At 47.0% G+C, this 13422-nt stretch overlaps 7 protein-coding genes across 7 annotated transcripts; 3 read left to right on the forward strand and 4 right to left on the reverse strand.

Annotated features, from left to right (window-relative positions):
• Positions 1–15: 15 nt before the first annotated feature.
• Positions 16–2195, reverse strand: TrAFT101_003337 (uncharacterized protein). Its single transcript, XM_024899023.2, has 5 exons — positions 1566–2195; positions 1166–1498; positions 807–1082; positions 608–744; positions 16–540 (listed from the first exon to the last, which is right to left on the reverse strand). Exons 1-5 carry the CDS (start codon positions 1572–1574, stop codon positions 300–302), a joined length of 996 nt encoding a protein of 331 aa, XP_024766911.2. The 5' UTR covers positions 1575–2195; the 3' UTR covers positions 16–299.
• A 246-nt stretch (positions 2196–2441) lies between these two features.
• Positions 2442–3933, forward strand: TrAFT101_003338 (uncharacterized protein). The gene is made up of 2 exons (XM_024904867.2): positions 2442–2995; positions 3060–3933. The coding sequence occupies exons 1-2, from the start codon at positions 2686–2688 to the stop codon at positions 3704–3706; spliced, it is 957 nt and encodes a 318-aa protein (XP_024766910.1). The 5' UTR covers positions 2442–2685; the 3' UTR covers positions 3707–3933.
• Positions 3934–3955: 22 nt separating this feature from the next.
• On the reverse strand, positions 3956–5653 carry CPC2 (40S ribosomal protein RACK1). The gene is made up of 5 exons (XM_024898961.2): positions 5531–5653; positions 5427–5464; positions 5241–5367; positions 4851–5168; positions 3956–4624 (listed from the first exon to the last, which is right to left on the reverse strand). The coding sequence occupies exons 1-5, from the start codon at positions 5570–5572 to the stop codon at positions 4199–4201; spliced, it is 951 nt and encodes a 316-aa protein (XP_024766909.1). The 5' UTR covers positions 5573–5653; the 3' UTR covers positions 3956–4198.
• Positions 5654–6179: 526 nt separating this feature from the next.
• Positions 6180–8332, reverse strand: TrAFT101_003340 (uncharacterized protein). The gene is made up of 3 exons (XM_066126850.1): positions 8184–8332; positions 7846–8118; positions 6180–7790 (listed from the first exon to the last, which is right to left on the reverse strand). Exons 1-3 carry the CDS (start codon positions 8202–8204, stop codon positions 6573–6575), a joined length of 1512 nt encoding a protein of 503 aa, XP_065982957.1. The 5' UTR covers positions 8205–8332; the 3' UTR covers positions 6180–6572.
• A 302-nt stretch (positions 8333–8634) lies between these two features.
• On the forward strand, positions 8635–10174 carry TrAFT101_003341 (uncharacterized protein). Its single transcript, XM_024907383.2, has 4 exons — positions 8635–9025; positions 9101–9201; positions 9263–9618; positions 9678–10174. Exons 1-4 carry the CDS (start codon positions 8687–8689, stop codon positions 9860–9862), a joined length of 981 nt encoding a protein of 326 aa, XP_024766907.1. The 5' UTR covers positions 8635–8686; the 3' UTR covers positions 9863–10174.
• Positions 10175–10451: 277 nt separating this feature from the next.
• On the forward strand, positions 10452–11446 carry TrAFT101_003342 (uncharacterized protein). The gene is made up of 4 exons (XM_066126851.1): positions 10452–10601; positions 10748–10852; positions 10928–11295; positions 11349–11446. The coding sequence occupies exons 1-4, from the start codon at positions 10598–10600 to the stop codon at positions 11424–11426; spliced, it is 555 nt and encodes a 184-aa protein (XP_065982958.1). The 5' UTR covers positions 10452–10597; the 3' UTR covers positions 11427–11446.
• A 178-nt stretch (positions 11447–11624) lies between these two features.
• TrAFT101_003343 (uncharacterized protein) lies at positions 11625–13002 on the reverse strand (the record flags this gene model as incomplete). The annotated part of the gene is made up of 7 exons (XM_066126852.1): positions 11625–11702; positions 11763–11924; positions 11989–12117; positions 12181–12507; positions 12575–12601; positions 12677–12727; positions 12787–13002. 7 exons carry the CDS (start codon positions 13000–13002, stop codon positions 11625–11627), a joined length of 990 nt encoding a protein of 329 aa, XP_065982959.1.
• Positions 13003–13422: the final 420 nt, after the last annotated feature.

Here is a 13422-nt window from a genome sequence, read left to right on the forward strand (position 1 = left end):
CTTTATCTTCTAATCACCCATCCTTGGTTTGCTGGAATTTTACAATATTCAATTCTTTTAGGTATTAAAAATTATATCGAGCCCTATCTTATCCCAAAAGCAAGCCGCTACTTTTTTGGTGCTTCATGTCCTTGATGCAGCGCGAGCTTTTTTATATTCATGCCTTCTATACCGCGTATTTTTTTTTACGCCATCTATGTAGACCCATTTGCTTCGTATTTACTTACACACCACATGCTAGAAACAACATAAGCGAAAGAAAACAACAACGCACCCACCAGGATAACCTAATCCTTTCTTTATAAACGTTCAGTGTCATCGGTTCTTTTTAAATCTGTCAAGAAATCTCGCGTAACTTCGAAGCTCAGCCAGCTCGATGCCATGCTGGGAGCTACTTTGAGGAGATTGGGCACGATGCCCTTATACAGCCCCTTAACACCCTCTTGAAGGATAATGACACGGACTGCATCAGTGATGGATTTGTACTGGTAGCCCATGCCTGACATGGTATTGATCTGGAAACGTCGCCGTAGTACGTCACTATGTAATTGTTTAGTATGAAATTAGGCGTGGAACAAAGGCAGACAAGGCAATCGGTGCTACTTACAATGGATACGTGCAGGTTTGAGCAACTGCGCCAGAGATGGCACCCGCCAAAAGCTTGCGAAGGGCACTAGGGTTCTTGTCGCCTTCGGGCGTAAATGCCTGGCGGATCGACTCATACACCATAAAGTTGAGGCCAACCTATAAAATTGTCAGCATCCTTCACATCTCCGGGCATGTTGGGCGACACCAATGAGACGTACATAAGGGGCCACTCCGGCAACAGTTGGGATGATGCCACGGTACAAAGCAGATACACCTCCCTCCGTCTTGTACATGGAAACCATGGTTGCCCACATTCCGGGTAATTTCTCCGGCCTCGCTCCTAATTCTGCAAAGCTTGCTGACTGAATAGATAACCGTGTTCGGACGATGTCGAGAGGATAAGTCAAGAAGACTGACGTTATTCCCGCCAGTCCACCACAAACTAGGCGGGCAACGGGTGTTAGGTCAGTTCCTAGATATGGCTCGAACATGTTCTGAATATGCAGTTAGACAGGCTAATATTCCATATAAGGGTACGGATTGCTGGTGCTGCTCCCGCCATATATGGTTGGCATACCTTCTTGTAAAAGTTGTAACTGCTGAATTGCACTGCAGAGTAGGGAACAATGCGGATGCAGTTTGTTCCATTTCCTCGCATAAAGCCCCTCCAACCCTCTTCTCGCCACATTTTCCCAAGGGCCTGGCCGACAGAGAGCTTGTAAGCATCTCGTCCGGCACTCTGTATTTGCATCAGAATCTTGAGTCTTTCTAGCGGCGATACCACCGTTCGGGAGACGGCGCCAGCTACACCTCCACCACAGAAGGCGGCAACTATCGGCTGAGACATCGTATCTCGAAACTGCATCGACCAATCGCTGCGGGCAGATGGTTTCATCGCGTCTGGGGTTGACTATACAAATGAATTAGTTGCCGAACATACACACGCACGGCGGCAGTCTGTATCAAGTGTTGCGTACGGCTGACATGATGGCGACAAAGTTAATTGTACCAACGCTTCGATTCAAATCTTCGACTGAGTCTCAAATTGAGGATCTAGAAGCAGGCGATTTCGCTATGGCGGCAGCATTGGTCCGCGACCACTCAGCGCTGCCCGTCAAAGTATAATTTAGAAAATCGTAATTGTTGCAAGAGAAGTTGCATTAATGAGCGACTCGGAAATCGAAAATGCATGTAGCATGCTCGTAAAGTAAAGCCTCGGAACTGGTACGCTGCGGTTTCTATTGACGATGCATTCGAGAGGACATTTGACCGTGGTAATGCTTGGCTAGCTGTCGCCTTTTCTCGATCTCGAGGGATTTGGTAGCACCAATATTAGTATATATATATATATATAGTATAAGCAAGTTAAAAATAGTGTCTCTAGGCGACAGCAACGACCTCTGTCAAAGCCCTAGCTGAACGACGTTCCGAATTGAAGCAAACAAATGTGCAAATGAAAAGGTTCGTCAACTATGATTATGCGTTGGCGCCTGTGTGCGTGTGCTTTGCTTCGGGTTATCATCGGCGCCTGTTCTGTTGATTTAGCGGCTTTGGAATAGGAGTACTCCGTATTGAATCCAATCCTAATACTGCTATGACTGGGTATTAGCGGCAAGGAGGCCAGACCGGATGCTGAGATGACGAGCGGAAGTGCTACCAGGACCCCACCAATCTATTGGCTTACCTAACAACTTAGGTCACATTTTGGCAGCTTAGTCTGGAGAAAGGCATGAACATTGTTTGCCATGTAGGCTAAGTAGGCAGACAGTAGTAGTACGTAGTTAAAATGCTATAAATATGATAGGTCATTATAAATATTCCGTAAGCACTCATCGTCGTCTGGTGCATTGTATTGTGGCTCTAAATAGATTCTGAGAATTCTCGTCGTGGCTTGTAACACGAGCTGCTATAACGTACTTACGTATGTAGATTAGCAGCTGCGGATTATACACCACCATAGCGTGTGCGCCAGGCGCGTTGGCCGGCTCTTTATTTTCTTCATACCACTACCGATCCCATTGGCAGCCACCCATCGCAGCTATCATCTCAAACCCGCCCCTCTCCTATTTGTTCGCCTCGATCATCCAATTCGTTGCAATGTCGCGCAAGCGTAGCGCATCCGTCATTTCCGTTGATTCGGATACAAAACGGCCCAAGCATGCGACCCAAGAAGACGAGCCTTCCAGCGGACAGCAACTTGGAACGACCCAAAACCGAACAGAGCGGGATGCTTCTTCAGAATGGGCAGGCGAAGAGTCTTTTTCAGCAGTGCCTTCTCTATCTCCAACCCTACATCACATTGCCCGCTGCGGTATTCAGCGTTCTATTGCCGTGGTCCTGGCGCATAATGGATTTCAGTCAGCCAGTCCCGAGGCCCTTGAGAGCTTCACAGGAGCGGTCGAGATGTGTAGGCACCCATCATGGTTCTATCGTCGTTTATCTTTTCGAACCTAACGTACCTGTATCAATAGATTTGAGTTCCGTTATCGAGGAAGTCAAGCGGTTCGCAATATCATCGCGGCGCGAAGCTCCCATCCCGTCCGACTTTGAACTCATGCTCAGGCACCATAATTTAACACTTTCATCTCTGAAACCGCACATCAAGGGCCGACTTAGCAATCAAGATACGACTGATCGCAGTGAAAACCTCATCACCATCGATGACACATTCAACTCACTGCCGCTCCTTGGCGACGAGCTCAGCGGCCAACCAGACAAAGAGAGCAAGACCTTTATACCATCCTCTTTTCCCGGTTTTCCGAGCACACACACCTACAAGTTTACACCGCAAGAAGATAGAAGGACGCGCGATTCCAAACAGATTAGAGAAGACGCGGCTAAGAGTGCGCAGCTTGGCGAAGATGCATTGCGCAGACTGGTTCGGGCTTCGAAAATGCGCAAACAAAAAGAAGTCAAGTCATTGGTCGAGCGTGATAGTCAGGGCAAAGAGCGTTTTCGATTATGGGAGTCGACTATGAAGCGATTCATGGGGGGCGATCGTTTCAGAGACCACGCCGATAAAGTGGAAATCGCAGACCACAGCATGCTTGTGAATGCTGATACCAAATTCTCACGAAGAGAGGTATCTCGCCTAGGCAAGAAGCCCAATGTTTTATAATGCATTTATATGTTAGCGGCTTGGTACCAGTCACTATACCTCTCTGTCCACTGATGAACGAGTGGATAAAAACCTTGAATTTTTTTTCCCCCTCGTATGGCTTGTTTTAGCATTTATTATTATTATACCCGAAGCATCATTCTAGCTTAGCTTCACATAGCAAGATACATAAGGGAATGAATACAAATAGAGGATTGATACAAATACAAGACTGGAGCTTGTTTCACGATACATGCACTTAGTAGCTTGGCTTGAACAGTATGAAATTGTAGTATTCCTTTTTCCCTTAGTACTTAGTAGAAACAGCAGTTAAGAACCATCTTCTATATTAGAAGCGAATTGTGTCCAGTACCTTTTTTTAGTATTTCTGTCACACACACTGTTGCCCCAATCTCAGTTACAGTTTGAGGAAGAAGCTAACTATGTGATGCCCTATATTCCACCACGTCCCAGCCAAGCTTCCCCATCTCTCCCTACCTATCCCGGCAACATTTATGCCCGGGACATAACGCCCCAAGCACGGATGATGTTGTCAGTGTAACCAGCGAACAGAGTTTGGCCATCAGCGGACCAGGCCAAGCTGATACACTCGGGCTCCCGGCTCTTCTTGCCAACGGAGGTGAACTCAGGCTTCAGCTCATCAACCTTGCTCTTCTTCTCAAGGTCGAAAATGATGATGCTGCTGGCGGTGGCGGCGCAGAGCCAGTATCGGTTAGGAGAGAAGACGAGGGCGTGGATCTCGTCGTTGGCGTTGAGAGAGTACAGGTGCTTGGATTCGTTCAGGTCCCAGAGCATGGTGGTACCGTCCTTGCCACCAGAGGCGCAAAGAGAGCCATCAGGGGAGATGGTGACGGTGTTGATATAGCCGGTGTGGCCGATGTGGTCGGTCTGCAGCTTGCAGGTAGAGAGCTCCCAGACCTGGAAATTTGTTAACATCCAGACGACATATATAAATGGAGAATAGAACAAAGGGGGCATGTTAAATAGGATAAAAAAGAAAACCAAATTCAGGGCAAAAGGTTATGTTTGTCTCATGGCCATTTCTGGCTCTGAAGTAGCAAATACTTGAAAAGTTGCAATACATCATAAAGTGGTGCGCATCGTAACGGGAGAGATATAGGGCAAAATCAACAGGGATTCGTACCTTGACCAGCTTGTCCCAACCGGAGGAGACAATGACGGGGTTCTGAGGGTTGGGGCTGAATCGGACGCAAGAAACCCACTCAGTGTGGCCCTTGTCGGTGATGGTGTACTTGCAGTCACCGAGGGTGTTCCACAGCTTGATGGTGCGGTCACGAGAGCCAGAGACGATCTGTCGGTTGTCGGCGGAGAAGGATACGGAAAGAACGTCGTTGGTGTGGCCGACGAATCTTCGGGTGGTGGTGCCGGTAGCGAGCTCCCACAGACGGAGAGTCTTGTCCCATGAAGCAGACAGGGCGTAAGCGCCGTCAGAGGAGATAACCTAACCAATCAACTGCAATCAGCCTCCAAGACTCTTTTCGTAGTATAATCAACGGAATTCGAGTGGACGTACACAGTCGGACACAATGTGAGAGTGGCCGTGGAGAGATCTCTTGGGGTAACCGTACTGGGTCTCGTCGCGGGTGAGGTTCCAGATGATCAGGGTCTTGTCTCGGCTACCAGACAGGAGCATGTTGGGGCTGTTTCTCGTTAGTTCAAAAGATCGATTGCATTCGTGAGAGTTGCGATCCCAGCATACTTCTCCATTGAAGTGGCCAAGCTGGTAACCCAGCCATTCTGCATCAAATGTCAGTCTCATTCCGAATCATGAGAAAGGGCAGCGAGGGGGAGGAATAATCGTACGTGGCCCTCGAGGGTACCCTTCAGGATCAGTTGTTCAGCCATTTTGATACAGCCTCGCCCGCAAAGAATTCAGAGAGATGGGTGAGAAGAGAGAAATTTAGCTGAGAAACCACTTCTCTTCCGCAAAAGACTGTCTCTAGTTGGGGGGGAAGAATTTGGGAATTTTTTGTGTGGAAGATTAGGGCCACAATGCGATTGGCCAACCTGCTGACTAAGAGCTATCAGTTCGTTATCAAAAAAGTTACGAGCATCGGCATAGTGGGGTTGAATCAGTGAGAAAAGATGGACACAGACATGGAGTGTCCCTTAGCGTGGATTGCTTGTTTGGACATGTTGGATTGCCAAGGGGTCTGCAAAAAATAGGGACCGTAAAATGAATATTCACATACAAATTGGCAATAAGCGCATACGTTTGTGAAAAAGGTTGCTAGCGTATATATGTGTATATTTACGGTCTTGTGTGTTCAAATTCTTCGGATTCCCTGTTTTTTTTTTGCAGACCCCTTGACGGCCTCTTAAGTTGAAGCCCTTCGATCTTCTCCTTTATCTCTTGCTTTCTCTATTTATCTGGCATGTGAAGCCAATCGGTTTCGTGAAATCTAGTAGTGAAGTCAACTCTTTTGAAGACTTTCCTACCCAGTAATAGACCGTTGACTATGACCATCAAAGATTAACTGAGAAAGTAAGGAACCGCTGCCGTGAACTTCAAAATTTCAGAGTGCAGGGGAAGTCTCAGACACTCTTAAACGCTGTTTGATGCTACAATTCTATTAATGCAGAACACAGCCTTGTAAGATACTAGACGCTGGCACCTAGCTACCTATGACTCTACTGGCATTTGTCTAGTACAACCAATGCTCTATAGCTGGTTGACTTTGTGATCTATCTGGACATGGCTTAATATATGATGCAATAAAGATGAAAAAAATGCTATCGGCCGTCATTGGAATTTCGGGTGAAAATCTTTACTCACGCAGTTCCTGCTGTAAATTTTTTCACAGGTGGTACGAATCACTTGCCTTATGGATACATAAGAAGGTACTCAAACCAAGAAGCTTGCGTTCATCCCTCGTTTATGTCGTTTGAGAGGCGAAAATGGTTTGGGGGCGCTTCCTGAGTTGAAAGCACTTCCCATGCCTGACTTTAGTTTCCTGGCCCGGCCAGGTTGTGCCTCTGTGGGCTGGGTTCCCTCACCAGTTTCATCTTCTTCTATTATAGTATTAGCCTTGTTTATCAGCTTTCTCCTCCTCTTCTTTTGCTCGAATTCAACGGCACGGTCAGTAGTGGTAGACTCGTGAAGCTTGATTCGTTTATGAAGAGCTGTTTCTTTTGAGTCGACTGCTTTCAACATTCCTTCGCCATTTGTATCTTCGGGGTTTTCGTCCCCCGCGTCCTGACTGGGAGCTGCAGGCTTGGCTGCAGGGACTTCATCTGATGTTGCTTCTGGCTTGGGTTGCGTTTCAGCAGGCTTGGACCCCAGTTTATCTCGAGGTCTTAGAGGTGTAGAAGCCACCAGTCCCGTAACCGGTGCTGCTGTAGACCGAGTCTCAGTTTTCTTTGCTACCCGGAGTGGTGACGGATCATCGCCCTCTTGTAGAAGTATGTCATCAAACGTTAAGCTACGGCGCCCAGTAGCTTCACCAGCACCCTTTATTTTATTGAGTAGTGGTGTAATTGAAAACGTTGATTTTTCTCCCATCTTCGCTTGCTCTGTTGCACGCTTCCTTGCCACTCTTTTGCGGGGCATCTTCTCCTTCTCAGGCGGTGGAGATTTCGTTGCGGCATCTTGGTTGGAAATATTACCATCACCTGGTCTATCTTTCGGGCCAGAGTGTGACGCTTGCCGTAGCTCTCGTAGCTCTGTTTGTGTGTCTTTCAATTTCCTCTCTAATGCCAATACTTGTTCCTCCAATTTATTGTTTTTGCGTTTGGATTCATCAAGTTGCTTCTGATGGTTCACTTTCATCCTTTCGCGATGCCGTTCTTCCTCCGCTATTCGTTCGGTAGTTTTGTCTAGCATTGATTGCAGTTTAATAGTTTCTTCGTTTGTATCGTTTGATTTTGACTGTGCTTCGCTCGCAGACTCTGGCAAGTGTTTTTGCGGTTGCTGGTTCGATGTCGATTTCTCGTCGTCCGCAACCCGTAGCCGTAAAAGCTTTACTTCTGATCGCAGCTCTCGAAGCTCTTTTGTAAGTGCAGCATTCTCTTCGACAGCCCTGCTCGAGCTTTCTGCAGTCGCCGCACTCGTTTCTGCCCCCGTCTTTGGCCTCTTAGTACGTGTGCTGTGATGTTTCTTGGTTTTAGAAATGACCTACATCCTCAATTGGGAGATTTTTAATCTGTTCATCTTCAGAAGTAACCTGCGAATTTATTGCATCAAGCTTGACGCGTAGTCTATCGTTCCTCCTTGATAGAGTTTTTATTTCGTCAATCTTGGCGGCGCATCGATCCTGCAGCTGAGTATTTTCATCTTCAAGCAGCAACACTCGGAGCTCTAATCGGCGAGCTTCTTCGTCTCGGTCTATGAGTTCGGTGTCGTGGCGACTCTTCTGATATTGGATTTCAAGGTCATGGAGACGCGTCGTCCGCTTGATGCATAACATAAGCACAAGGTCAAAGTCAAAGTAGCGCTGGCTTATAAGGGGATGGCTACCTCAATTGAGTGGTCACTCATGGCTGTCGTTTCATTCGGGAGCTAATGGGAATGAGGCCGTACACAAGAATATCGATGGAAAAGAAAAGAAAAATAAGATACGGAGTAAATCTGTCGATTAATGTGTACTCCTAGATGGTATGGCGTTCAACGTTCTACTCGCCCAGAGTGTCTGACATAGAAAGTTGATGGTCGATGCTGGACTATTACTTTTAGCGCCTAGCGCCGAATCGGTTGCTCTCGCTTGGGCGAGATCTGGGAGGTATTGAGTACTTAAAGGGCAGCCAGATTCGAGCGATTGGTACACCAACTTTGGAGTACCTTGACAGGGCAGTTGAATCAAACTATGCAAAGGATGCGCTAGCCGTTTATGGTCAGGCGCCGCGCTATACTCGTAGCTTGTATTATGTAGCCGCGAAACAAGAACACCTTGATGACAGCACAGGAACACTTGGCAGCAACAACAGCTGCGTCTATACGGACAGCTACACACAACCACGAAGATGCGTATCTTCCAGTCAATTCTTCCTCTGTGCCTGCTATTTGCTGGGGGCTTTGCGAAGAAGGATCGATATGAGGAATTTCATCAGCTTTCTCAACGCTCCTCGCCTTTGAAGCTGAATGATGCCACATATACTTCTTTGACGGCCGCTCCAAGAAATCATAGCGTGGCTGTCCTCCTTACTGCTTTGGAAACCAGGTTCGGCTGCCAGCTTTGCCAAGAGTTTGCGCCTGAATGGGAGATTCTTGGACGAAGTTGGATTCGAGGCGATAAAGCTGGCGAGTCGCGACTCATCTTTGGTACACTGGATTTCGCTGATGGTCGAGAGACTTTCATTTCGGTACGTAGTGAATATCTCAATCCGGAGAAGGTTAGTTATTCTATAGCAATGCTAATGTATCAATTCATATCACAGCTTGGCCTCCAAACCGCCCCGGTGCTCCTCCTCTTTAACCCGACTATTGGACCTCATGCCGCTGCCTCCCCAGAGCCTGTTCGATACGACTTTACGGCAGGGTGAGTAATCATGCGAATCTCTCTGCTGTTATATATTGCAACTGATGTTGACCAATTCCAGGCCTTCAGCAGCTGAGCAAGTTCATTCCTGGCTATCTCGGCAGCTTCCCAACAGGCCACACCCGCCTGTGCAACGACCCTTCAACTGGCTTCGATGGGCCTCCACCGTGACTATTGTCCTCGGCGTTGGCACTGCGTTAGCAAGTGCATCTTCCTATGTGCTGCCCATCATCCAAAACCGCAATATTTGGGCCTCCATCAGCCTGATCGCTATTCTCCTCTTCATTAGTGGCCATATGTTCAACCATATTCGGAAAGTTCCTTATATTGTTGGAGATGGCCATGGCGGCGTTAGCTATATTGCAGGAGGCTTCCAAAACCAACTTGGATTAGAAACACAAATCGTGGCTGCTATCTGTAAGACAAAGTCCTTTGCCCTCCATTTCGTATATGAAACTAACGTGCTCACACGATAGACGGTGTGCTCTCATTCTGTGCCATTACCTTAGCCGTCAAAGTTCCTCGCATGGCCGATTCCAAGACTCAGCAGGTCGCGGTTGTCGTTTGGAGCGTTATACTATTCCTCGTATACAGCTTCCTCCTAAGCGTCTTCCGCGTCAAGAACTCTGGCTACCCATTCTCTTTGCCTCCTTTCATGTAAATGGAGTGGGACAAGAAATATCAAGGCAAGATTTTATACAATTAGCTAGAGCCTAATTGATAAATTACTGCACTTGCTGTGCAGGTATCAACACCTTGAAGTATGGATCATCTATATCGCAGTAGGGAAGAGCGTTTGCATTGGGTATAGCCACTGGCAGTACGAGCTACGATTGAGATTCGCAAGCTCGTTCCGCTGGCTTGTGAGAAAGGCCTTTGGCCGGTGTCGTGGAAAATATAACTACATTGAAGTAAAGGCATTTTCATCTAGACACCGCAACTTTAAATAGAGCAAAAAAAAACCTTTTTTAAGCAATCAATGCTATTGTCATGTAAGTGCGGCAGGAGATATCGATCGACCCGTGGGTCCGATTGCAGCATCTGCTTCACATGCAACTCGGTCGCTGCCCCGTTGGCGCATTGTCCCTTAACCAGCCTAGCGCCACGTTATTGTATGCAGCCCTCTCTGCGAAGCAACTTTGTCGTGCTTCAGCACATAACTGCAAAGCAGGCTTGACCCGATTATCACTAGCGGGGTTTAGGTGGGTGGCTGAGTCATCATACCCTAATTGCCTCCACTGACCGCTTTGCCTGAGTCCCGCTTTGAGCCAATCAGAGCACCAATCGAGATCGAAAGCCCTGAAATTTTTGGCTGGAAAGTTCGCCTTGTATTCCCAGACATTTTCGACTTCGACTTTCAAGCCCATCATCAAGCTTTTCAGCACCAGTCGTCGCCATGGGTACGTGAAAGAACTGACATAGCCTGCGTATGCGAGTGGTGATGATACCTTGTGTATCTCTCTGCGATCTGGGCGCTCTCTTCTGAGAAGATGAGCAGCCACATTTGAGCATGAACCATCTGGCTGATACGGTTTCCAATTTCCAGGTATCGATCTCGACCGCCACCACGTCAAGGGCACTCACCGCCAGGCCCCCAAGAGCGACAATGTCTACTTGAAGCTCCTGGTCAAGCTTTACCGCTTCCTGGCCCGTAAGTTTATATCGAAGACAATGAAATTGGCGATTTCGCGGTGGCTGTATTGAGCGACTAACAATTGTGCCCCAGGCCGAACCGATGCCGCCTTCAACAAGGTTATCCTTCGACGACTCTTCATGTCCAAGATCAACCGCCCTCCCGTTTCTCTGTCCCGCATTGTTTCCAACATCAACAAGGAGGGCGAGAAGCGCACCGTCGTCATCGTCGGCACCGTCACCGATGACAACCGACTTCTGAGCTTCCCCAAGGCCACCATCGCCGCTCTTCGATTCACTGCCACTGCCCGTGCCCGAATTGCCGCCGCCGGTGGTGAGGCCATCACCCTGGACCAGCTCGCTCTCCGTGCTCCTACCGGAAGCAACACTCTGATCCTCCGTGGACCTAAGAACAGCCGTGAGGCCTTCAAGCACTTCGGCTTCGGTCCTCATAAGCACAAGGTCAGTCGAACAAAGATCCAGCAGCGGCACAATGATGCTAACTCATATCACAGAAACCCTTCGTCGAGTCCAAGGGACGCAAGTTCGAGCGCGCTCGTGGTCGCAGACGCTCACGTGGCTTCAAGGTCTAAATTATGCTGGGAAAATTGGGCGAGCATCGGGATGGAGGTGGTATTTATCTCCAGTTTCGTTTTATGTATGGGACCTAAATGGGATGGCGTGACTTGATATCATTCAAAGTTAAAAAATTCGTGCCTGGACATGGCCAATTGACGACCAGCTTGACCAATTTATCGTAGCACTAAAAGTGACGATTGAATGCGTTCATACTAATTGTGATCGCCTTCTATGCTAATAGCTGCTGTAGATTTTCTGCGTAGTGCGACGAAGAATGCCTCTCTGCTTTCCTATTATGGGTAGGTAGGCAGTTAGTGATAGTCCCTGAGATGCACCTTATCGAAACTTACTGATCTTGAAGAATCTGGCTTCTCTCTGTGCACCTCTGCGAAAAGCAGCCTGAGTTGTTTCTCCAGTTCTTTATCCCTTGCTCCCATGTAGAATTTGCATACAAGGTGGCCGCCAGGTTTAAGTGTATCGCTGGCGAACTGCAGTGCAGCTTCGCAAAGGTCCTAGTAGCCATTATGGTCATCTTTTATCCTTGCTAGTCTACACAAGCTCGGGTTTCATCCTTACCATGCTGCCGGCATGATCTCGAGACGCAATGCCGCTTGTATTCATGAGCCTGTCATAAGGGTTACTTAAAGTCTTTGAACTAAATCCGGAGGTTTGTTCCCATGGTGCTGACATATCACTTAACACGATCTATATTGATGTTAGTGCGAGCAAAGTACAAGTGCTGGTAGTAGCGGGTGCTATCTGACGAACATCCACAAGATTTTTTTGCGTCGACTTTGTCGAGATGCTACCGGAAGGCGGCTTTGAGGCCTCTGTTGAGTGTCTCTCCAAGTCAATGTAGCTTGGCTGTTCGATGAGTGTATTGTTTGAATCCAGCTTATTCTCGTCATTATGATCAGCTCTTGCTGCTCTAGACAGTCGATCATAGTGCGTTTGGGCAATAAACTCTTTCACAAGCTGTTGGACCACGGGAGACAGGAAATCTCCTTGGAATGTAGCGACGCCCTTGGGAGGCTGAGCGGGTATGAGGTCAATACCGATAACTTGACCATGAGGTCTAGTGCGCTCAACGGCGACCTACTCATGCATGTGAATATCCCAAAGTTTTAAGAATCTCTGCTGAATGCCAGTATGGACAACATACTTGAGACCAGCTGCCTGGCGCATATCCCTGTTGACGAGGTCAAGTCTTAGACATGTGTGGTTTCTACCAGGATTTGATTTATACATGTTATAGAAAACTTACCAGATCAACTACAGTTTGATTCTTTTTGAAGAGCTTGTATTTTGCGTCTATCTTTAATGGAATTAATATCACGAGAAGATGATAAGTAGCTAGCGATGAGCGAATCTTGCCTCCAATAATTTAAAGGCTGCCCTGCTTCTAAGTCCTTGGACTTTGGCGTGATGGACATAATGGTCGCGACCTTGGCGTTGTTTCCATTGAGTTCCAGAGGAAGCAAGCCTTGTCAGCCTGGGAACATTGAGGGAACAGTTAGGGCGTGGCGCAAAGGCCCAGCGCGGTGTGATTAGCAGAAGGTTTCGTGTCCAGCCTGTCCACTGATGTGACATGTTTCCATGTGTGGACGTTTGAAAGGGTAGCTATGAAAGAGCTTTGAGTGGAGGCAATCTGGAGAAAGCTTGGAAGATCTCTACAGAGCGGTTGCCACCAAATATAATAAACCTCTGATATAAAACAGTACATCTCCCATAGTTTAGGTGCTGTATTCACGCTAATTATTATATATCATATATAGATCAAATATACAATATTTTTAGTACAATATGGAATTAAATTTAGAAATTATAATTTAAATATATAAAATAAATTATTATTAAAAGTATTGTAACTTATATATTTATATTTTAATAAGAACTTTATAAACAATTATTATTTCTTTTATTTTAGCTTAATTCTATTAAAATAAATAAAATGCTGTTTAATTTTATTTTTTAAATAAGTTAATATATAGTAACAGTACCGTATGAATA

This window comes from Trichoderma asperellum, chromosome 2, assembly GCF_020647865.1.
Source record: "Trichoderma asperellum chromosome 2, complete sequence".
NCBI classification, from domain to species: domain Eukaryota; kingdom Fungi; phylum Ascomycota; class Sordariomycetes; order Hypocreales; family Hypocreaceae; genus Trichoderma; species Trichoderma asperellum.

Excerpts from the sequence above, each read along its gene's own strand:
- TrAFT101_003337 (XM_024899023.2), bottom strand. Across the intron at positions 1,083-1,165 it reads GTTACAACTTTTACAAGAAG|AACATGTTCGAGCCATATCT; the intron begins GTATGCCAACCA and ends CTGCATATTCAG. Across the intron at positions 541-607 it reads CAAACCTGCACGTATCCATT|TGACGTACTACGGCGACGTT; the intron begins GTAAGTAGCACC and ends ACAATTACATAG.
- TrAFT101_003338 (XM_024904867.2), top strand. The coding sequence starts at position 2,686 with ATGTCGCGCAAGCGTAGCGCATCCGTCATTTCCGTTGATTCGGATACA. Across the intron at positions 2,996-3,059 it reads CACAGGAGCGGTCGAGATGT|ATTTGAGTTCCGTTATCGAG; the intron begins GTAGGCACCCAT and ends CTGTATCAATAG.
- CPC2 (XM_024898961.2), bottom strand. The coding sequence starts at position 5,572 with ATGGCTGAACAACTGATCCTGAAGGGTACCCTCGAGGGCCAC. Across the intron at positions 5,169-5,240 it reads CTCACATTGTGTCCGACTGT|GTTATCTCCTCTGACGGCGC; the intron begins GTACGTCCACTC and ends TTGATTGGTTAG. Across the intron at positions 4,625-4,850 it reads GTTGGGACAAGCTGGTCAAG|GTCTGGGAGCTCTCTACCTG; the intron begins GTACGAATCCCT and ends ACAAATTTCCAG.
- TrAFT101_003340 (XM_066126850.1), bottom strand. The coding sequence starts at position 8,204 with ATGAGTGACCACTCAATTGAG. Across the intron at positions 8,119-8,183 it reads TGAGTGACCACTCAATTGAG|CGGACGACGCGTCTCCATGA; the intron begins GTAGCCATCCCC and ends TTATGCATCAAG. Across the intron at positions 7,791-7,845 it reads AAAATCTCCCAATTGAGGAT|ACGGGGGCAGAAACGAGTGC; the intron begins GTAGGTCATTTC and ends AAGAGGCCAAAG.
- TrAFT101_003341 (XM_024907383.2), top strand. The coding sequence starts at position 8,687 with ATGCGTATCTTCCAGTCAATTCTTCCTCTGTGCCTGCTATTTGCTGGG. Across the intron at positions 9,026-9,100 it reads GTCGAGAGACTTTCATTTCG|CTTGGCCTCCAAACCGCCCC; the intron begins GTACGTAGTGAA and ends TTCATATCACAG. Across the intron at positions 9,202-9,262 it reads CGATACGACTTTACGGCAGG|GCCTTCAGCAGCTGAGCAAG; the intron begins GTGAGTAATCAT and ends GACCAATTCCAG.
- TrAFT101_003342 (XM_066126851.1), top strand. Across the intron at positions 10,853-10,927 it reads GCTTTACCGCTTCCTGGCCC|GCCGAACCGATGCCGCCTTC; the intron begins GTAAGTTTATAT and ends ATTGTGCCCCAG. Across the intron at positions 11,296-11,348 it reads TCGGTCCTCATAAGCACAAG|AAACCCTTCGTCGAGTCCAA; the intron begins GTCAGTCGAACA and ends CTCATATCACAG.